This window comes from Platichthys flesus, chromosome 4, assembly GCF_949316205.1.
Source record: "Platichthys flesus chromosome 4, fPlaFle2.1, whole genome shotgun sequence".
Taxonomy (NCBI): Eukaryota; Metazoa; Chordata; class Actinopteri; order Pleuronectiformes; family Pleuronectidae; genus Platichthys; species Platichthys flesus.
Window position 1 is genome coordinate 19028948 of NC_084948.1, and position 24011 is coordinate 19052958.

General features: G+C 42.5%; 1 protein-coding gene across 1 annotated transcript in view; it reads left to right on the forward strand.

Annotated features, from left to right (window-relative positions):
* The window catches only part of ppm1lb (protein phosphatase, Mg2+/Mn2+ dependent, 1Lb), a 46262-nt gene that overhangs the window by 14240 nt on the left and 8011 nt on the right, over window positions 1-24011 (forward strand). Inside the window, exon 2 of the mRNA XM_062386764.1 lies at window positions 18113-18323. Coding sequence (XP_062242748.1) covers window positions 18113-18323 — 211 coding nt within the window. The remainder of the gene's footprint in view (window positions 1-18112; window positions 18324-24011) is intronic.

Sequence of the window (24011 nt, forward strand, 5' to 3'; positions counted from 1 at the left end):
GAGAGAGTGGGAGAGAGGAGGGAAATGATGGCAGAAGTGCCCTCAGTCGGGGCAGGAGGGAGGAGGACAGAGGGGGAGAGATGCTGAGAGGAGAGGGATTGCGAAAGCAGCCGGAAAAATGCTGGAGGTTGTTACAGAAATATAAGTGAACCGAGTGGAATCGGGAGCTTAAAGTTGTTGTTGGAGGTGGAGATAAAAACATGCATGCTTAGAGGCAACACATTGTCTATATAGCCTGAAGACTTTCCAGGCCTGCAGCATAACTCTTGTCAGTCATAGAATGAAGTTTGTGTCGATTCATAGCATTAAGGAAACTTGGGGAAGCAAAAGAGTGCATGGTGCATGTGAATTTAGGCTCTGTTTAAATTGTTTAACAGCACAAATAATATTGCTGCATTAGGTGCATAGGAGTTTGTCTCGTAGTTAATCATGGGTGTATTTTGCGTGTAACCTGCATTAAACCAGAGTGCCATCTCCCATATCTTTAAAAGTGCAGGTGCACTTGCACCATTTGGGCTTCTGCCAGGTGAGAGGGAACACTTCTCTCCAGAGTAGACAGATCTGCTTGTGCACAAAATTAAAGCTGGCTGAGCCGACCGTCTGTATGAGTGAACAACGGATGTGTGCATATTGTACACAAAGATGGACGACGCACCACCTCCATCTTTTGAATGCAGTCAACGGAAATGCTATGCTACTCAACTCAGACCAGGTGTTTGTTGCTTTATCATGCGATGCTGTCATCTGACTCATGATAGCACTGTTAACACGACTGCAGCTCATTTTAAAACAAACCCGTATTGCTCGGATGCATTTGCTGTTTAAACAAAATCTGTGTTCAACTAGAAACTGTTTGTCTGAAACCAGCAAAGAGCTCTTACCGTGCTTGACACCAGGGGAATGAGATTTTGTATGAAGCAACAGTGGAGCTTTTTTTCAACATTCTGATCATAAGTCTGTCAGACTGAAGTCCAAGGCACCGTGGGGCAGATCCTCCCCCAGAGAAAGCATAACGTACTTTTCCACCTCTATTCCTCTGTTTTTCATCTTCTCTCTCACACTTGCTCTCTGTCTCTGTTGACCTTTCCCTACAGTAACTGTCTCTGTGTTTTCTCGCTCTCTTCTCGCTCCCTCCTGCCTCCTCATCGACTGCCCTTCCTTTCACCTCAAACACTGATCTCCTCTCTTGTTTGGGTTCTTCTGATCCCCCTCCTCCAATCTCTTTTCCCCAGAAATGTGCAAGTGTGTGTCGGTGTTTATTGCCAGTATATACTATGACAGATATTTCCTTTTTTGCCAGAGGTATCTGGATTTGACTGCAGTGCCTTTTATAGTAAAATAAGTCTTTTCTGTTTTTCTTCTTCCATTTCTTCTTGTATTCTGTGACCTTTTGCTCTATTACCTAATATCTCTCTCTCCACTCTGCTGTATCTATTTCCCCCTTCTCCTGTTCTACCTCGGCCTCCCTCCTTTTCCTCCTCTTCTCAACCCCTCACCCCCCACCCACAGTCACCTTATCTCTCTGCAGTCTGTCTGACTTATTTAGCACTGCTCTGAAATATTAAACAGTCTGCTGCCTCCAGTCCTGAGGGGAGTCTATGACAACACACACACACGCACAGACAGACACACACACCCGCAACCCAAATCAAAATGTCTTTTGAAGTATGTCTTGTTGTTTGTGCACTGTGCACAAACAACCTGTTGTCCTGTTCTTTTAAGAGGCATCTCTTACTTCCCCAGCCCCTTGCAGCTCTTTGGGGACTCAGTAGATGCATGTGCACTGTCAAAAACCCTGTAGCGTGTATCTCTGAGTGTCTGCCACTGAGCCGTACACGTGCCAGTTCTATGACACCAGTTAACATCACTTGATCTTGCATATTAACAAGGGAGCCAGGACTCTGCTGTTTATACGGGCAACTACCATAACTGCAGTTGGTGACTGTGGAAACTTGAGGACATAGTTAAGTGACTGGGAAAAGCCCAGACTTCTGTCAGTCAGGACCTTATTCCACAAGAAGTAAAGCGTCACTATGCTCCAACTTGATGGATACTCAAACAATGGACGGTATGAATCCTCCGCACAAACGCCTTTTCCGATGGTGGATTGGAAATGGCTGTGTCCAACCATTCCTGCAGCTTAATCCAATGGCCTTTTCCCTTCACACAGGGATCGGTCTGTTTTTCTGTTATTGTCACTTATCTTGCCTCATCAATTTTGCCGTCATGTCGTCAGACATCATGTTATTTTTCAGTATATCCTCCACATTTTGGGTCTCAAATTGATTATTTTACTTGTTTTTATTCATAAGATATGAAAGGACTTGATTTAATATTGAATTTAGTAAAACTCACAGACCTGCAAAAGAATTATCAGCAAAAAATGGCTGTGATGAAGCTTCAAACTTTAAAAGCCGGATTTCCTTCCTTAAAGCTAGGCTTGGTAATCCTGGAAAATGCTAAAATGCTACCGGTACCTCCCAGCCCCGTCCCAACGACCCTCTCATCAAAGCTATACCCTAGAACACAAAGGTGCACTGACTGAGTGCATGTTTCAGATGACTGTATATATTGATGGCTATCGGAATGTGAAGATAAAAAGCCTTATCGATTCCCGGGTTTACACTCAGCAGTAATGCTTTATTTTTTTTTACATTTGCTCATCATGTTTTCATCTGTCTTGCCCCAACAGACGGGGAAGGTATTGCACAACTATGAAGTCAGCTCTTAAGTTTCAAATCATTGCTTCAGAAACACTTGGGTGATGACACAGTTGCTACATCCGTTAGTTCCCCTGCAGCTTAAGGTACACACTGCATAGGCAGCCTGATGGATGTGCATTATCTACACACGCATACACATATACACAGAGGCTCATGCCAGCGTCTCTCATTAGCAGGCAGTCTCATAGGGGGCAATGGTGCCTACAGCTGGAAATAGTGAGCAGGCCAAAGTGGACTGGGTCTGCTCCATGATAGCTCTGCACCTGCTGTGGAAACTGGGCTGGCCTTGGAGACCAGTGGCCTTACGCCTTCTGGCTCAGCCACTGACTGCGCTGCCTGCAGTCCACCCTCTCCAGGCGGCCAAATGACAAATGTACAAGCTGTCAGGTGCTTAAAACCCATAGTGGACATAAATGATTAGAAGCGTGGGCAACCTTATTCAGCATATAGTTTCGATTCAATTAATAAGCCTTAGCAAACCGAAAGCAGAGTTGTTGGACAGTTTCCACTTAAACTTAAACAGCGGGCAGCCCAAACGCTCATGGTGTAGTTTTGAGCTGTTTGGATTGTTTTGGAAATTGGGCACCAGGTTTGGTCTTTGAATACACATCCTGTCCTCATTATGTTGGATGGGAACTTGGATGTGTCATCGCTTTGAGCCATAATGGAGCAGTGTGTGTCGTCATCATCATCAGCTCATCATCTGCCATTATTCTCTTTGCCACTTAAATCCTTTATTAAGTCAAGTGGAAGGTATAAATAAAAGAAAATGAAAATCCGTGGGGGTCAGTGAGCCAATGTGAATTTTTGTGTGTTGTTCCAAGGCAGTAATTGACTTAGGTTTAAGTTAGTACCTTGTTTTCTTTTGCACTGTGAAGGAGACTAGCATAAGAAAACACAGTGATCGTGCATCAGATTTTTATTTTACTGCGACATATTTTACTGCGTATGTGAGAACTCAGATGCCCGAGTCAGACATTTTCCCGGGTGTTTCCTGCCACCCTCAGAGTAAAATGGACACTCGTTCTTTATATAAGAGAGGCAAACTCTGGAGTATGTGCGGACCCAATTATATCGACATTTTCTGGAGTTCATACTTTTTATCAGGCATGACTCACATGTTGAAAGTTTGCCCTTTACTTATATCTCCCTGTCCTAATTTCATGTGTTTTTTTCCCCACATTCCCGGCTTCATCAGGCAAAGCCTTAACCTCATTTGCACTTAGCATTCATCGCTTCCAGAGTCCGTTGAATCAAATAAATTTTCAAAGAGGTCTGTATGCCCCACATCCTGATGCATACACACACACAAACGCACGCACAAGCACAATCCTTTTTAGTCAACAAGCTTTATGAAAGCAGCAGCAGTGGATAAGTATTGATTTTTATGGATGCCTGTGTGTTAGCAGCAAGTGCAGTATGGTTTTGTTCTATGACACAAACACAAGCAGGTGTTGCATTGATCATTCTGTGTTTTCATTTCCCTGATGAATGGGATTGCAGGGGGGGGGGGGGGGGTACCAGGAGGCAAGCGTTTGAAATAAACTAAAAAAGGTAAACAATTTCAGCGTTGTGTATCGCAGAATGGTCAAGAGGACAAATATTAGGATTGTTGTTGAATAACCTTGCGATGAACTTGTGTGTTCACTTGCACACACTCACGAAAGTCTTGATGAAGCACTTGTTTGTGGCTGTGTTCAGAAGTGCTCCCCCCCCCCTCCCCTACTGTATATCTAATCAGGCCGAGAGAGAGGAGGCAGTTTGTAATTAACATGATAAATGCAACATCTGTCTCCAGAGTGACAGCGAGGAAAAGAGGATGAGGTATAGAAAGGGGAGGAAGATATAGATGGAAGCATCTGAATAAGCAGGCGGGGCAGGATGGATGGGTGTTGGGTGATCATAAATGAAAGAGAGATGATGAGAAGGGAATGAAGGTATAATGTGCAGCCCTGGGGCAGGAAAATGTTAAGGTGTGAGCTGGAGGGAGTGATGCAGATGACACCAGCAGAGATCTGCTTTATTAAAATGAAAAGCCACAAGTTTATTCACACATGCATTTGCTGCAAAACAAATCAGCAGAAACGCAGGCATCACTCTCTTCCTTATTTATGGATGCCCCAATTATAGTCCTGCCACCTGCTGTTGCTCAACACGCTATATGTGTATATGGAAATTAGGTGCTTGTGAAATATGGAATGGTAATTTTGCGGCATGTGCCGCTCTGTCTGCTTATTCTTTACATGTGCAGTGGTGTTTAATTGAAAGGCTTGTTGTGCCCAGCGAGCCAGCTGTATGGAGATGGGAGCGATCATGAATGGATGGACACAGGAAGGGATGAATGGACGCCAGGAAGCTGTGGACTCAGGATGGCGGAAGAAGCACTTGGCACTTGATGTGCACTGCAGTCTGACAGGTCGTCACGAGAGTCTTTCAGACTGAGACGACTCAATCTGTATATCAAAATCCCCATTGGTCCACATTCGTAACAGTGATGTTAAAATGATGAAATGTTGCAGGAATATGTATGAAATAGTGCCATGTTAAATTGTTTTAATCTTTTGGATTTATTCTCTTAACATGGGACTACGTTTTACTCCTTAATTCAAGTTGAAACCCGGCTTCTGAATCGAGGGGAATTTCTGACAGATTAGCTGTAGCTTGCAGCTTTCCTGTTGGAGGGAGGTTATGGTACCTGATTAAAAGTCCAAGTAATCAACAATCTGGCTTTTGCACAATAAGACGTGATTACTGAATAATTACTGCTTAAGCTTCTAGCACGTCGGATTTTGGTCTGGTTTCTCGCAGTTAGAGCGGCTCCTCTGTCCAGTTTTCCACATGGCTGCTGTCACAAGCTACGACTTAAAATGGGGCGAACTTGTGTTAATATTATAAGTTGAATGCGATACAATTATTGAAGAATCCTCATGTGTTCAGGTATGCCTCTGTGATATGTTGAATCACAGCTCTACACTAGATACCTGCTTGTAGTGGCTGCAGGCGTTCACCGGTGTCCGGACACGGCAGTGGAGGGGAAAGGAGGAGCTGGAGGAACAATAAGCGAGTTTGTGTTTACTTGATTTATGTAAACAGCTCCTTCCTTCCTATCTCACGGTTTCCCTCTGGCCCGCAGTGAAAGCAACATTGTGTGATAAAGCACTCACACAACAGAAGTGATCATGTGTGCACAGAAAACGGCTTTCTTCTCAAACGACAGCTTTGATTTTAACACTGGATGGTGGCTTGTCTCTAAGTTTGCCCCTTTCATCTCTAAATCGTTGTTTCCTCCATCTTCTGTAGATCTATTGGAGTGCAAGCTTTGTGTTCCATCTCTATTTATTTGACTCACATTTTCTTGCCAAGCTCACGTTGCCTTTCTGCCTTTGATAAGAGCAGAGGGTGTATCCACCTGAGGAAGAGGAGGAGGAGGAGGAGGGGCACAGTGAGAGAAATATTTACGAAGGCCAAGTACATAATCAATCAAAGCCGAAGAAAGTAAGACTGAAAAGAACAAGGACGAGGTTTCACTGAGTGAGTGATACGGTATCGCTGCATTGCTGTGAACGCAGTGAAGTGGAAAGCAATGCAAATGGATATCTCGGATCAGAGGAGCTGTGTGTGAGCGTGAGGCAGCTACATATGTGGCAGAGAAAGAGACAAAGTGCCGGAGCAATGAGCCATGAAGACGTCGCAGAGAAAGTTGGAAAGGGGATAAGACGGATGCACAATGACAGGGGTCTTGAATCGTCTCTCCACAATCTTCTCCATAATAGCCTCCATACCCACAGCACGCGGTGCAGGAGATTCTAATGAAGTCGACAACACCAGCATCTAACTAAAAGTACAATAACGATGAGGGTTTTCGCAGAAATGCAGTTTCATATGTGGTCCTCTAAATTATTAACAGATTTCATGAAGCCTTTTCTTTTCCTTTAGATGACACTAGATTCTAGCCGATGCCTCTTAATGGCTATGGAAGGGCATCTTAGGACTGACTGACACTCCTTGTGCAGCACGTATGTGTTTGTGTGTGTCTATGTGTGCGCGTGCGTGTGTGTCTGTCTGCACATTCACACTGCCTCTTGATTGAAGCTGCTCAAACATAAAAATGCTTTCAGACGGATGTGATTAATCTAGCAGGAGATCGGCTGTATCAATTAATCAACCAGGAAACCAGGACTGATGAGTAGCTTCAATCACAGCGGGGAACAGACAGAAGCGCACCTCCTCTTAGACATCCATTTTGTGTCGCGCGTGTACTTGGTGTTACAGACACACACTGGCATGGTTCATTAGCTCACGATGAAAACTCCGACTGTGGCAGCTCTTAGCAGCTCTCCGTTCACATACTGTATGTGCATGTGGAAGGTTAGCATTGTTTAGGAATGCATCATGTGAGAAGTGTGTGTGCATGCATGTGTTCGTGTGTGTGTATGTGTAATATCAGACTTGCAAGAAGAGAGGGGGCTGGCGAAGCTTACCTTCCTGACTAGTGTATGAATATTCATGCGATTGATATATCAGTGTCGGCCAGAGAATGCAGGCTCCAGATCGTAGGAATACAAATAAGAACACTTGCCAAGTGTGTTTGTGTGTGAGTGTGTTCATAAATGTGTGTTTATGATCTGTGTGTGGGCGCAGGGGGAGATTATAGGCCCTCGAGTGCATGAGCAATTGGGAGGGTGTAAGATTGAGATAGGTATGTGTGTGTGTGTGTGTGTGTGTAAGAGAGAGAAAAAGAGGCCTAGCTGACATTTACTTAGCTCTTCTCCTCTAGGCTTTTTGTGCTCCACATTCAAAAGAGGGATAGGAACACTCAAACTGTCTTTTTTTTTTACTTTTGCCTGTCATCTTCACAACTCTGTATCGGGTATTACATCCTCCTGTTAGTTTGAAGCTTTCTGATAAAATAAGCTCAGTGTGAGACAGTACACTAAAGCACCTGTGTTATCGGGCCTTTAGAAAGCTGCTAGATTTGATGTTTTCAAGCAGCTGTTGAAAATATCCTGCAAATCAAAGGAGAAATTCACACTGTTATCAAGCCTGTCTTAAACTGATGCTCGGATTCCCAAATGTACTGTTGGAAATTATCATTGTAGTTTAAGGGCGTTTTCACACCTGAAAGTCAGAACCAAGGTTCATGTCTTTGTTCACATTTGATCCACTGAGGTTTAGTTTTTACATTGTAAGTTAAGCACACTTAAGAAGTTTGTAACTGCGTACGTCCTGCTGTCATCACCGGGTTGCGTCTACCTATGCTGGGCATTGATTGGTTTGTAGATGAGTGGCGTCTGACGTTGGTGTGTTATCAATTAGCCAGGAAGTTGTTCTTCTTTTAGAATGGAGAAAATTAACGAACCGTTTCCTTTTGTTCATCTCGTTCCTACTGTGATATGATGATGGTATTACTGCCCTCATCACCTAATCAAGGCAAAGTTATCAACACTAGTTTTAATCCAGTTTCGATTTGTAAAGACAATAGTTGGTAATATTGAAGGTTGAGCATTTAGGACGTTGACCTCTTGACCCAAGAGACGATGCAATAAGGATATTTCAACATAGGTTTAGAGGTTTATGGGGAATTTGTTTTTTTTTACTTCATCAATAGCTTAAACTTAGTGGATGTCTGTAAATATTTTTTAAAAAGCATAAAAATAGACATCTCGAACAAAGAAAGCACAGCACTTACCCTGGACGTAAGGAATCTGGCAGCCGATTAGTCTTATATAAATAGACTCCTCCAGGTTTTTTTCTTCTTTACAAAGCGAAAGGGAGAATGAAGACAAATAAATGTCAAGCGGATACTCCACACAGAGAAATTGTGCAGGGGTTTGTATATAAATAGAGCAGAGTTAGGCGGTGGGGTCTGAAGGACAAGTGAAATTCTAATAGATGCCAAAGGACAATCCTATGGAGACGCTAGCATTCATATTTGATCACTCTTCTCTTCCCTTCTCTTCTCTTTTACATCAGCACTTTCTGGTATCCTGAGTCATACGTATGTTTGCAGCCCTCAGGAGTCTGAATCATCTGTATAAAACCTTTTTGTTATTTTTAAATGTATTTTTCAGAAACATACATTTTGTTGTGCTGGCTCTGTCCTCGGCACAAGGGCATCTGTGGGCTGATATCTGAGAAGTGCTTTGTTTATCCCTCTGGGTCCTGAACAGAAAGAGTCATCATTCTATCCTTACATCTGTTCATTTAAGAAATTTGCAAATGTGCAATAATCTAGTCTGCTTCCTGTCATACGTCTGTATGAAAAGCATCAAGTATATCTGGGTTTTTCCCTATTGGGTTTGGCCACTTTCCAACTTTGTCGATTTTCTGTCTACTCATCAGTGTGAGTCCATATTGATTCCTTAGGTTAATTGATACTATTGTAGCTTTGTCGAGCGTGTTAAATAACCTTAAAGAACGGCAACAATGATTTTCAATATTTCAATAAAATCTCATTTACCATTGTAGTGCACTAATTAGCCTGTTGGCAAGGGATTTAGGATGCGGCCAGTGGCAAAGTGTTGGCCAATGCTTAAAAAGTGCTAAGCTATTGTCATCCAAGACAATTTAAAAAGTAGACTGTATATAAAGATGGATCAACACATCTCTGCACACCATCCCAGAGTCAGAGATAGAGTCTGCACAGTAGCGAATGGGGGGTGGAGCCACTGTAGTGTGGTCCCGCCAATACATGCTCCTGACCAATCACCAGTCAGTTTCTGCTGTCAATCACGGCGTTCCAACCAGTTTAAGTCACCAAACTTAACAGAAAAATGATACATTCAAGATAAGAACTACCTAAAATGACAGGAACATTATTTGGTGGGGACTTTGTAATTTGGTCCATGTCCCTTCTATTAACGTGGAGCTAGAGGGATCATTGACCTATACTGCAGCCAGCCACCAGGGACAGATCGGGACATAACTCACATCACACAACCGAGGTCTGGAACAATTGTTACAAGTCTGCAAACAGTAAAATGTTCGATATAAGAATCACTTCGGAAGGCCAGTGACCTCGGGGCAGTCACGAGACAGATGGGCCTATCAACCTTGGAAATTCCTTGGCTTGCACTTAATAATCGATAATGGATTTTGCCTGCCTGAAAAACAGAGGCTGGCCTGTGAAGTGGAAATGTTGACCCTGCAACTCTGTGACATTTCTCAGTTTGTTTCTGCAGTCGTCTCCTCTTTTTGCAGTGAATAAGATCCGAGGCTGCAGTATTCTAAAGGACACTTTGAAGAGGAGCCTCATGGGAGGTCCTCTTCCGCACAGTAACATGTGGAAATTGTGTAATATTTAATTATAATTTGTTTTCATGCTGCTGTAGTGAAGGCGTCGGATTATGGGCTGTTGCTGGTAGCTGTTGGTAATAATAGATTGAAGCGGTGGAGGATCAGAAAGTATAAAACGATCTAAGCTGGAAGTGATTCTACTCTCTAGATCCGACATTCCCATCGTTCTTCTCACCTTCTAAAAGGGTTTTATCGCCGCCTCCTCTCACCTCCTCATTTCATTTTTTTCCCACTTCCATCACGTTCTATTCCCTCACAGTGGTGTTTATGGCCCGTGCTGATTTATGCCAGTCGGAGTCATTCTAATTGCCAACCCTCTGCTCTGTGAGACGGGCATTTGACGTTTGGAGCACCTAGGCCAAATGTAATAGCAGTCCCAGCCTCTCTGTCTGCGACACACACACACATCCGCAGATACTCGACACACGCGTGCACAGGCGGGTTGAGGCTGTGAATCTGCAATACAGCTGCTTAGCACACGGATCTGCGTAGATTATTACCCAAGAAATGACAAGGCTGTGGTGCTTAACGACAAGCATTACATTTCAGAGGAGTCACATTTACACTGTGGCAGCTGTTCGTACGTGTGTAATGGGTCGAGTGTATTAAAAAAACAGGGCAGCAGGATGGAGGTGTGAGTGTTATTTACTGTCATGCTGGAGATATGTGAGCTTCGGTGCCTCTGAACCTCTCCACTTAACCTTTCCTTTTTTGCTTTCTTGCTGTTATCATGCAAATACAGAAGGAAAACAATATCTCTCTATACATAGAAGCTGATTCATTGCTCATGGAGATATTATTGACAGATTATTATTATTATTAGCACATCTAGATATCCATATATGTCCTAACAAGAAGCATTAAAGATGTCTTTTAATTGGTTAAGTTCAAATTAAATTGTCCATTTAAAAGCAATGCAGCTGTCACTGTCCATTGCCTGTGGGTCTATTTGCTTGTGAAATGTATTACTTAAAAGGTAATACTTTCGTAAAAAGCTATTTGTGGTCCAGGTAAACTGTATTGCATTACACAATTAGGTGTGTCTGTTGTTTTGTCTACACTCATTGATGCGGTGGATAAAATAATAGGGATACCTGTCAACGCAATAACAGCACCACAGACTACTTCCTCGAAAATGATCGTACAGATGAATCAACAACTCCTTGTGTGAACAAAGAAATATAGGATTTGGTGCAGGAATATTCCCTTAGACAACATTAGGTTTAAATAAGTAAAGTGCCTGTTCCACAGCAGCTGACAAGAGGACATGAAACAAAGAACTTCCTCTATTCTCGTATCAGATGCTACTTTTCTTATGCCTCAATAGTATAAGTTACAATCAATTCATTTACGAGGACTGCTGCCGTCAGGAGGACTGAATCGGACCTGAAAGTTATTAGAGTCACTCTAATAACTTTCAGGTCCGATTCAGTCCTCGTAAATGTTTGTTTTTATTCTGAAGTCAGCCTGGATCATGTAAGTTTCTGTGAGTTCCTAAGTCTCTGAAACAGAGATTTTTTGTTTGAACGCATAGTGTGTGGTCCCAGGTCTCGACTGGATTGTCTAGTTTCTGTGCGTTCTCACAATTAAAAGATAAAAAATCAGTTAAACCTGTCATTATCAGGTTAGACTTGAAAATACTCTAGTGTGCAGCCATGATGGAGAAACTGATAACCTAAGTCAAATGTTTCCAAAAAATACTTCAAAAACTGTTGAACAAAACAAAAAAATCACTGTTTTACCATGGAAAGTTATAGCTGAATTACAAAACATTTCAAAATACTAAATAGCTTCAAAAAAATATATTTAAGGGATCCTTACCAAAAACATGTATTATTTGTATGTCATTCAGTAGATCGCATACCTTCGCCAAGGCCCAAGAGTCCCCTCATGAAATCACATCACACATCTAACTTCACTTGATTCTGAACCAAATTGCACACACATAAATATCGGTCCCTTAAACATGCCTGTTTTTTTATATTCTTTGGTAAATCAATGAAGATATTGCAAAACAACCTTTTGATTTTAAACGGTTCTTCTCCGAGCCATTATCCAATCATTCCACCAGCTTGCATGGTAATCTGTCCTGTCGTTTTTGCGTAATACTGCTTACTAACTGACATGCACAAACGTAAACATAACAAGCAAATATCGGCTAATATTTTCTGTTTATTTATTTTAACTCTCAAATGTAAACCTCAGTTTCATCAGCAAAGGTCCACTACCGGTCAGGCTGCAGCTGAAATCCCTGCACTCCTCCGCAGATACATGAATCATGGTCTGGCACCACAGAGCCTTGTAAATGATGTTGATCGTCCTTTCTATAAACTAAACACCAGTCTATTATTGACTCGGTGTCCAGGCCGTAGAGTCTAACGGGGGGGTGCTCTTACCAAGAGGTGAGGCATTAGGAAGCTATGGATCAACCAGACAGCCTCACTCTAATAGACTTTTTAGATTTAATATGAGTGTTCACCTCGTCTAATGGAGACGCCCGCTGACGGGAGGACGCACTCTGTGAGGTCTCTGTCCAAAGTTTTTTTTATGGACTGCGAGCGGAGAGACAGACTGATGGCTGCGGGGCCTGTTCACTACCTGAATGCGAATCAACTCCGTTAATGGTTCTCTCCGCTTTATGGAGAAAGAGTCACAAGACCTGTCTCTGTTTGCGCGACTGAGTGCGGGTCTGAGTGTGTGCGTGTGTGTATAATTGTTTAGACCTCTAGATTTTGAGCCGCCAGACGGTCACCTCTGCTGTAAAATCTGCTTTCCTGGCATCGGAATGAGCAAACAACCTGCAGGTCTGTTGTCCTCGGGGCCAGGTCTTTGTACGCCACTGCAAGTTTTTGGGGAGACTTGGAATGAGACCGAGGTGAGGCAGATGTTTGGCCTATTGGAGGCTTTGGCAGCCGTCACCACGGTAGCCAGATGTTCCCGCGCAGGTCCTGGACCTCTCATTCGCTCACAGACAGAGAGCAAGGAGATGCAGCTGACTCTGTTTAGCAAAGAGGCAGCGTTTCATATCGAGCCCTTTCTCCCCCGCTCGCTCCGTCTCTCTCTGAAGGCTGAAGGCACCCAAGCATTTCCTGTCACTTTTAATGGACTCCTATTCAACTTTCCAACCCTGGTCCACTTTTATAGCTCTGCCTTTCATCGCCGAGAAATCCTCATTCACTTTACGTGCAGCCATTCCTGTCCACTTTCCACAGTCAGCCTCGCAGCGCAGGGTTGGCCATTACAGATGCCCTCTGAGACAGGACTGGTATTTGAATATGAATGCTGCTCCGAGTGGTTTCTTGAGCTGATGTAGTGATGCGTGTTTGCTGATCGCGTGCATGAGTTTTCTTGGCAGCTGAAGGATATTTGAGGTTCAGACTATAGTATCAACACCCCCACCCCACTCTCCCCAGTGCTCCGTCCCTGAGCCCATGTGTGCTCATGATGTTTGTTGGGGTTTTGGGTGAGATTTAATGGCTGGGAGAGCAGAACAGTCTCTGGACGCCTGGGTACAATCTGTGTGTTTGGGTGCAGGAGGGTGTTTTCAAGGCCACACAAACATTTCTAATCTGCCTTCTGGCTCAAGCTACATAGGAAAGAAGTTACTGACTCGCAAATACTTCAATTTTAGAATCAGTTTTCAAAAGACCAATGAAACCTATCACCAAATCACAGTTGTAACAAAAATCAGGATTTAAATAATAATTCCACTTCTATCATGAAAATGACACTATAATCATATAAATCACCAAATGAATGCACATTGATCCTGACTTAGGCTATGTTAAGAAGACACAGCTTAATGTGCTGGGGTTAGCCTTCTGCCACGTCTCTCGGTGCTCAAGTAATAAGTCAACATTTTACAGCTTGGCAGAATAAGTGTCATGGCTCCACTGCTATTGTGAAGACGAACACTTGATTTGACGACGCACATAAATTCACTCCGACGTTTTAAAAACCTCAATGTAAATGTGCCGTGGTTTACTCGACAGCTTATTTCAGCCTCTTCACTGTCGCCCCTCTTTTTTCCTTTTCTGCCGTGTATTTACTCGTTTACTTACTGGGTAAAAGGTATTCAAACGAATTCTAAGATTCATACTTTTGGACAAACTATGATCCCCAAGGTCAAAAGTTCGATACGGATTAGGTTGTTCAGTTGCCGTGTCCACATTTACATTTTCCTGAGCAAGTATATGACTTCACGTTTCCGTCGACCTACGAGTTGAACTACTAAACAAAAATGTTTTGAGGTGAAATACCTTTTGCTGTTATCAAATGACGTATTAGTGCCTTTCAAATGAGAATTACTTCTTCGCTTGTATGTTTGTGGGTTCTTAACCCCTGTGTGCATTCACATTCCTTCTAAGTACAAATGAGTGAGCTTCTATTTATTTACAGTGACAACATCATGCCAACATTACACACCACCTACGCCCCTCATACTTGGCATAGCCTCGACACATACAAAGCTCAGGTGTGAGATAATGAAATGATGCGATGACGCTGCCCTCGGCCCTGTGGACAGACAGAGCTCTGCAATGTCATTTTGAGGAGAAAGCTGCGACACCTCTGCAGTGAGCGTGTGTGTGTATGTAGGGCACAATGCACCTCTCCTGCTTTTAAATAGAATGCAAACTATGTCTTAGGTTTTCACAGTTAGTTTGATGAAAAGTCAAATGATCTTCTTTGTTCCCCCTATAACATAAAGCGAGTAGCATTTTGAGTTGAATGCAAACTCGGATTATAAACTGGTCTCTTCAGTGGTGGATCTTTGTCATTGTAATTTATGACTGGTGAATTGGAAATGAATACAACAAAGGGATATATAGTTGAATCGTCCTTCCTCCAGACTCCCTCTTCTCTAATATCCATTGCCTTCTCTGTTCACCATCTCTTTGATGGTTTTCTGTCACTTATCTCAGGATCTGTCTTCTAAAGTAGAGTCACTCTTTTTTCCCTCTAATGAATAGTTCTTACACTCCTCTGTCTCTCCCCCTCTCTGTTCCCCTCTTTTCTTCTTCTCTCCATCTGCCTTCTTGATCTGTCAGAGCGACGGCAAGAAGACATATTTCTGTCTCGGTTATGAAATCCCCTCAGGGTGATTCAGAAGGAAAACTCGGATGACTTTCCTCCTCTCTGCTGGCCCTGCAATGTGATGGATGGAAGTGTTTGAACGGCCTGAACATTTATACAGGACTGTGCATCTGAGTGGCTCACAGTTAGCAGTCAGGGGGGAGAGTTAGGGGGAAGGGGAAGACGATGCAAACGGTCAAATCGTATAGGTGGTGCTTTTGAGATATGGAGGTGTGTGTGGGTTTTTGTACCAGAGAGCCCAATGTGTACAGTAAAGACTGATTGTACTCTGGGACCACTCTCCTGTACTGGTTCTAGAAGTCCCAATAATCATAACCTCGACTGCAGTTTTCCTTTTTTTATTAAGTTTTTCCCCCAAAAAAGCTCTGCACCTAAAGTTCATCACCCAACTTATCAACAAAGCTATCAACCACCTGGTGAACGTTATTGAACATTTAACAGGAGTTGGTTGAGACCAAAACGGAGCATTCACTGTTTCTGTGAGGGGGTCCTTTAGTTTTATTTTAACCATGCACGTGGATGCACATTCGAGCAGGCAGGCAACGCTATTCACTATGTGCTGTTGTTTTGATGCCCTCTCCTGATCTACATTTATAACGGTAACACAACAATGTACACACACAAATGTAGCAGTGTGCACACAAAGGCAGGAAAGAAGACGACTGATTGCGAATAAACAATGAATGATTATGAGGAAGGAAATGTTCTCAAACACCTTTGTTAGAACTCACAATGTGTGTCGGTGACTAACAGTGAATGTAAAAAGTAACTGTTTATTTACAATCAAACCCTGTGCACCTTTAACCCTTGTTAAAGAGTTTTCCCTCAAAGTCTTCTCCATACGGTTTGTTCACATGCATTTCTCCCCATGATCATAAACCCGTCATCTTAATGGCCTCTTCGCTATTTTCTGCACAGTCTTACTTTCTCTGTTGTTTCCCACCAGGTAGCAAAGAATCTTAGCTCTTGACTCCTGCTGCTTCAACCTTTTTGTACATCTCTTTCAGTAGCAGTATCCCTCCCTCTAAATCCAACTCTCCTTTCTGGGTTTGCCCTCTCGTTTTGATTTGCTCCTGCATTCTACCGTTGTGCTCTTACGCCAACTGCCGATCTCATCCTCCATTTTGTTCCCTCCTGTATTACTTTCCTTGATCCTTGCCATCTTGTCTTCATCCCTATATCCGACCGACTTCATCCCCATCCCTCCCTGCCGTCCCTCCCTCACCTGCCCTTTCCTCCTTTCATCCTCTAAGCTGGTGCAGATGCTACAGCCTGATGTTTGATGTGTCGATCTGGTTAGCCGGCAGGTTAGATGGTCAGATAATCGAGAATTAGCCTTCACTTCCCGTTCTGTCAAGGTTAGACACATGCAGTCACCTTGTCTCAAAGCCTGATCAGAATGTGTGTTCAAGTATTTAATGGAATGTAGCTGGAAAAAGGGTTTGTGACCCTCATGGTTTCTTGAGGACTGAGAGGCAGCAGATTTGGATAACAGTTTGGATAATTAGCAGAGTATAGCCCAAGCCGACAAAAGTCTTCCTCTTCTATTTATGACCTTTGAACTCAGTTTATGACTCCTGCTCGCTGTGTGGTAACCACAGGATGAAGGTATGCCAAGATGAGAAGAGAAGGGAGAGTGTCAGAACGGGATGCAGAAAAGATCCCTGTTGATTTTGGACCGAACATCACCATGGAAGCAGAGAGAGGGGAGTGTGGGAAATACAAAATAAATGAAAGAAACAGACTCTCACACATCCCCCAAATAAAAACACTGAGTGTGTTTGGGTGACAGTGGACATGATAGTGGAAGAGTGACTGAGTTTGCAGAGCTTGAACAACACAGATGAGATATAACGAGCGAGGAGAAGATTACATGTATGTGGAGGAGAGTGTTATCTTAGTCCTTGAAAGCAGTTTCCTGATCAGAGTGAGATATAGATTACGAGAGAACAAGGGGGGTGTACAGGAGAGGGCGAAATGGGACGCAGACGCAGCCTGTGTAGGTGGTGCCTTGTTTTTCTCTTCATTGAATGTCTTGTTTGCTTCTGATAATCCACACCTTTTTAGGTTTTCGACTTTCTAAAAGTGAAAGCCATGTATTAAATATCAGCTGTATACATTTTTTCAGTACAGTTGCATGGCAGCAGATCATTCTCCGACATTCGCAGAACTTTTTGAACTTTGTGACCTTGTAGTTGGCTTGTGTTGTCTGTCAGGCACTAAACCAGCGGAGGGAGGCATTATTTGCCCTGAAACAGCAGCGAGAATGTGTGGAAAAAAACGGTTTAGTTGGTGTTATCCTCACAGTAAAATGGATGGAGGTGAGGATACAGTTTCTCCAGCTCAGCTGTGTCCAACAGCGCGGTGTGTGTGAGTGTGTCTTCGTGTGTGTTTGATAGGCGCTGCACTTTTTCTTTCTTTATGTGTGTTCTATCTGTGATTTATGTGCTTCATCAAGGTGTAAAGGACAAACCGACCAATGTAGCCAACTGTGACACTATAGCCCAAAGACAATGTGTACCAATATCTTTACATATATAAAATATCTGTTATGTACATTGTTATAAGTAACTATAAATTTGTGCTACATTACAATATTCTGAATTGAGAATATAGAAATAGACATTTTGGTCTCAAATTGTTGTCATTATGCAAATTCTAATGAATTTCCTACAGCCCAAGATAAAGTATCCAAGCATCTGTTTTTCATAATCCGTCTTCAGGTTACAATCCTCACGATTGAGAAGCTGGAACCGCTTTAACAGTTAAAACCTGGTTTTCATTACACCTCCATAGCCAGACTATGTTTGGAAAAATGGACACAAGCATTATATGAACATGACAGCTGCTTGAACCTGGTCAATGTAAAGAAAAACACTTGTCATCAACATGGAGAATGTGTCAGAATATGTGTGTCAACATCAGTGTTCTGCTCACACAAGTTTTTTATCTACAGATTTTAATTCTCCCTCTGCCCCCCCTCTGTTTTCTGATATCAGGCTGCTGCTGACTTTGCCAAGGCCCACCTGCCCGAGGCTCTCCGCCAGCAGCTACTGGCCTATGAACGGGAGAAAGAGCGAGACAGAGAAAAAGAGAAAGATGAGAAAAAAGAGAAGGGTGGTCCCTCCTATCCTTCCATCCTGGAGAAGCAGATCATGACGTTGGACAGAGAAATACTGGATAAGCTGTCTGCCACTTACAATGAAGCAGGTGTGTGTGTTTAACTGTTAAATACCTCAACCGCCTGGAAAAACATTCCCATTAAACTTCAAATCATCCATTATGCTTATGAAACCACTTTTAAATTCGATGGGTCAAACATTCTATTTAGATTTGCAACAAATTGCTAACACTCAAAGTTATCAGTTCACTAAACATGGCATAAAAATTCTGTTGGACTCAATGATAAACTCACTTGACTTTGGAGGCCAAAGGTCAAGGTCACGTTGGCCTGACAAGATAATATTCTTTCTTGAAGCTTATATCTCAAGATCAGCTCCAGGAAATGTCTTCATATTTGGTACAAACATTGTATGTAACTGATTCGATTTTTAGGTTTGTAGGTCAAGGGTCAAGGTCACAGTGACCCCACATCCCTGTGAATGGGATATATTAGGACTACCCATAGGGAGTTTCATTTCATCTGGTACAATTCACTAGGAATCACTGATTTAATGACTAAATTTCGGTTGTCAAATGTCAAGGGGGCCGAAAAGGGGTTTTGAGGGGATTTCATCAACTTTCGATCAGTTTTCAGATAAAGTGAATATGTTTCAGTGGTAAAAGCTCAAAGTAACCTTATATTTATCTGGCAAAAAGTATATAGGAATATATAAATGGGAACTGTACTGGTAGGCGGAGGCATACAACCGAACTGCAGTAATTCCAGATCCAGATTCAGATCCACACCCATTCTGCACCCATCCACCAAGTTTTGTGATAATCTGTTGAGTTGTTTTTGCGTAATCCTACTAACTAACAGAGAAACAAACAGAACTGACACATAACCCCCTGGTTGGTGGTAACAATATACATGATGAATGCCAGTGTAAGACAATTCCCTGCTTCAGTTCTGTGTGTCTAGATCTTACACTGGTCCATGAATTAGCAATGACCTGAATGTGTGCATACAATATACCATTCAAGGTCACATGCAGATGGTTTTTACCCACTTGTGTTGCTTATTACCGGAGACGCAATAACAAATCACGATTGCGCCAGTGTCTTTAAATGTCCCCTATAATGCTGCATGCAAACTACTATTTTCTACTTGACTGTTGAATAGTGACTGTCAGCAGGCCCCCTGCTTATTCAGCTGTTTAAATACAAGCTGATCTTCACAAGGCTTGTAGTAATTATCTCTGGAGGGAGGGATGGAGGGGTGACGCAAGAGTGGGAGAAAGAGAAAGAGATGGATAGAAAGAGGCGGAGAGGGGACAGAAAGAAAGATGCATGTGTATGTGAGGAGGACATTTTGCTGGTTAGAGCCATACAGCAGAGAGGAACAAGCGCCCCCGTACGACAGGCGAAATGAAGGGAGTGCAATAAAGGAGAGGGGGCAGAGACAAAGGATGGGGGGGACAGGGAGGGGACAAACCGAGAGTGGCACAGTCAGAGGGTGAGGAAAATGAGAGCATGGATACAAAGGATGATGAAAATCTGCACGAACCAAAACAAGGGGTGATGAGAGAGGGCAAGAGATAAATCATGGGGGAGAGACGGAATTTCTTTTTTTTAAAGGTCCCAATACCGAATAAGACGTATCTGACAACGCAGAAATGCATAAGCTTCATTTATAAACACATTTTTCAGATTATAACAATTAAGTTTATAATCTGTTTTGCAGACATCAGAGAACCAGTAGGATAAAGAGAGAAGAGCAGCAGAGTTATGAGCTTCACATGCTTTTTCCTCCACCTCCGTTACATTCATACCACAGGGACGTGATGTAGGAGGAGGAGATGGAGATCATGAAACTTTTCTCATGGCAGACACAATATTGTCATATTGAACATGCAGAGGAGTGAGTTCAAATATAGATCACAACATGAATACATGGAGGGACTGTCATGATTTCTTGGCTCCTGTCGGGAGGTTCAGTTTCCCCCCGGGGCCCCTGATTACTCTAAACCTGGGAAGAATGTAGCTGCAATAAGTAACTGGAGTAAGTGATGACAGATACATTAATTAATTCCTGAAAGGGAAATTACCTGGGTTCAAGGATGTATCTGTCATAATTACAACAGATATTTATGCAGTTTTACTCACTTAAGCTGCTTTCAGACATGCACTGAACACCAGAGCTTGTATGTGAGAACGGAAACATCAGAGTCCTTTTTATTTCCTGGTGGAATCCAGCTGAATAAAGTCCGAAAAATTCACAGCGATTGAATGAGCATTTTAATGATGTTTCTAAGACCTGACGGACGCAGAACTGAAAATCATAAAGAATACAAACATCTCAGGATGAAAAGAGGCCAGTCCCATAGAGGACACTGAAGAAGATGCCCACATTTATATTTGAGAGCTCGGACCCGATGTTTGGACCCAATTGTCGAGACATTTTCTCGTGTTAATGTCAGAAAACGGCTTTAATTAAAATACTAAGATCTAACACACCCGAGTTAAGCCATTTGTAAGAGAACTTGTGTGAACTGTTAAGTATTTATGGGAGGAAACATTATTGATGCAAAAATTGTCACTGGCCAGATTTGAACAGGGTTTGTTGTTCTCAATCGCTGACATCCTAACCACCAGACCACAACAGAGGCCCCAATAAAAAATGCCAATTTTGAAATAAAGGGCCCCTTCTGATCTATATAAACACTTAGCTCGTCTGAAACCTGTCGAATCGTCAGTTTCCTCTGTTTCTTCATTGTCAGATCACAGCATTTACTTTGAGTTGCGATACACCAGACTTTCCCTTAAGAAAATAAACGAGGGGGAAAGGAATGCAACAACTTACAATTGGATTACACGTCTGAACGGAGTTTAGCCTAAAGGGAAACCTGCGCAGGCGGCTGATGTGACTCACATGTATGTTGGTGAGGGGGTCAGTGGTATGAAAGGGCCATTGAGAAGGCCTCACGTCGTCATGCGAGTGGTGGGTCATATGATCCGCGGATTGTTAAACTGTAGAATTTAACCGTCCAGACCAGGAGCACCCAGAGTGCAGGCGGCGTCTGACTATAAGCTCTCAGAAAAGGTTGATGTGCTGCAGCTGCATCACCTTTTGTTGCCCTCCCCCTCTTTTTATCCTTGTCCTCCTCTGCTCCGCTGATTCACTCGCTCAGCTTTCTGATCCCCGTTGCTCTCAAAACAGCCACCAAGTAAATCTCCCCTCCTGATCCCTCTGCCTACTTAAGCTACGTGACCTGTTGCGTCCAGGGTCGGAAGATTCTCACTACTTCCCATCTGTTTCTTTCTGACTCCCATGCATCTATATTTCTATCGTCCTTATTTGGTAAGATGGATAAACTTACAGTCGAGCTCCACTCGAGCAAGATGCCTGCATGTCTGTCCCCGGGCATTCGACAGTCGGGGATTGAATTCGCCTTCTTGTCAGCGTCTCTGGGAGGGAGCGATAGCGGGAGGGAGGGTGTCTGCTGATCAGGTAATTGCTGGGCATTCTTCTCCCTGTATCTGATTCAACAATCGCATCATTTAGGGTGCACAGCTCCCTGCTTTGTGTCGTAATCGGAGCCTAAACGAAGCTGGCAGGGAAGGAAGCGCGGGGGAAATGGAGAGACACGCTCTCAATTCAGCTCCCAGTCCCCCGGACAACAGCATATCAGATTTACTCCCCCCCCCCTTTTTTCTCGTTCATCCCTCTGTTGTTTATCAGCAAACAAAAGCGCTCCAAAGGAAGATAAGGGAGATGAGACTTTGATGGAATGTCCAGCACCTCGCAGTCTGTTAGGGAAACTGTGTCCCTGAGGCGGTGTGGTGCTAATCTTTGCGTAGCTGTTGGAAATGTCTCTCAGCAAAATGTTTGCATCAACACAAGCACGCCAATGTTTCCGGCAGTGCTTTGGTCCAAAAATCAATAGTTATGCTGCCTTGGCCATGTTTTATGTTTTAACGGTTTTTAGAGCTAGTTTGACATTAGGACATTTTATAAATTAATTTATGTAAATATGTGCAGGAATAACTTCCCTCTCTGAAATACGCAGGATCATGTTTTGGCGAGGCAGGAATCAAACACACTGTTCACTGCATTTATTCACTGCATGATTAAATGCTTTATGTTTTGTAGATATGTGAGTGTGTAAAGCCTGAGAGCTTTTTACAAACACATAAACATTAACATGCATGGTATCAATTCAATGTCAAACTGGCAAAAAGCTGAACTGCCACAAATCGGAATTCTAGAAATCAAATAGTCATTGCAAGAAACTGAATATTCTGCCTTATTGATAAAACAGAAAGTATTTATCTTGCTAGTGCCAGACTATCGATATCGTATTGTAGTATCACTACACAGTGTATTGCTATGGTCACTATAAACCTCTTCTTTTGATAAAAACATAAAAATTGGCTTCATAGAGAAAAAACATAATAGTGAGAAATGGGTCATACTGTGGGATATAAAGAGAAAAAACAGCACCATTATAGGTTGACATCTACATCTATAAAAAGTTTACTGTGCTGTTATATGTTTATTTATTGATTTAAACTGTCATATGTTTGGTAGCAGAAAGCTTGTACTCATTTCTAGCTCCATGTTGTTATGTCCCAGCCACATAGTCATTTAGTGTTTCTAAGCCTGTTTGCTGTTATTATTGTGGCTGTAGATGTCATTTTTAATGCTTATATCATTGCTATGAGTTATTTCATGTTTGTGGACTGACTCCAGTGATGTTAATGTTTGTTTAACATCATTGTTGTTCTCTTGTTTAAAAAGCACCGCACATTCCCCTTCAGCTAAATGTTGGCTCACTAAATGTTTGCAGATTCTGCAGTGTTTCCTCCCAACATCACATGACTTTTAGTGGCACCAAAAAGCCCCTTTCCACCATTTGTTTTAAACTCAATTATATGGTGAACGATCACAGCTAATCTTAAATAATTAATTTAATCTGATTCACTAGTAGTGAACAGATCTGAGTACTTGATTATTTCTCAGAAATACAATCTGAAGCGGCTGCAGGATGACATAAAAGTGACCTTAACTTTGTCCTGATAGACGAGCGAAAACAATCTCAAAGATTTGAGAATCTGCCAAGAAATCGTAATCAAAATAAGACTAAGCCCATTTCTCTATTTCTGTGCTGTTATCAAGTGTCAGTTTGTTTATTTTAAAACCCAAAACTGGATCCCCTTGCTGTCAGAGTGGATTATCATTAAGTGAATCTAATGTCTGATGGCCGCTTTGTGTTCGCTTAGAAATGAGGCGGTTAAGACTGTTACCCAAATAAGAATATGTGGGTGTGCAGCTGTACAATATATAAAGTATCTTGATCAGATACTTGTCCTCAAATATCACATCAGGACGCACAGTATATTTGGTCCTACTTTAGAGCAGAAGTCCTCAAATAACTACAGTTAGACAACATAAGTGTTTATCTGCACGATATAAAAAGACAAACTACATCCTGGAATCACATTGAAATTAAATCTAATCTAAATAAAAGATGTGGAGTATTCCAGTCACATTATGTAGACATGTAACTTGGACGGGAGATGTTAACTGTTTGACATCATATTCAGACGATGCTCTGTAACATGGGAACAGGACTATGGATGAAATATTCTATCAGCAACTCAATGAACATAATAATTGAATTCATGTCGTTTTCAGAATGAGGGCAATGGTCAGAATATTGTTGTTCACATAAACATATAATCATTATGCAGTATGGATTAAAGTACACTGGGAAATATGTAGTTACGGGAGAT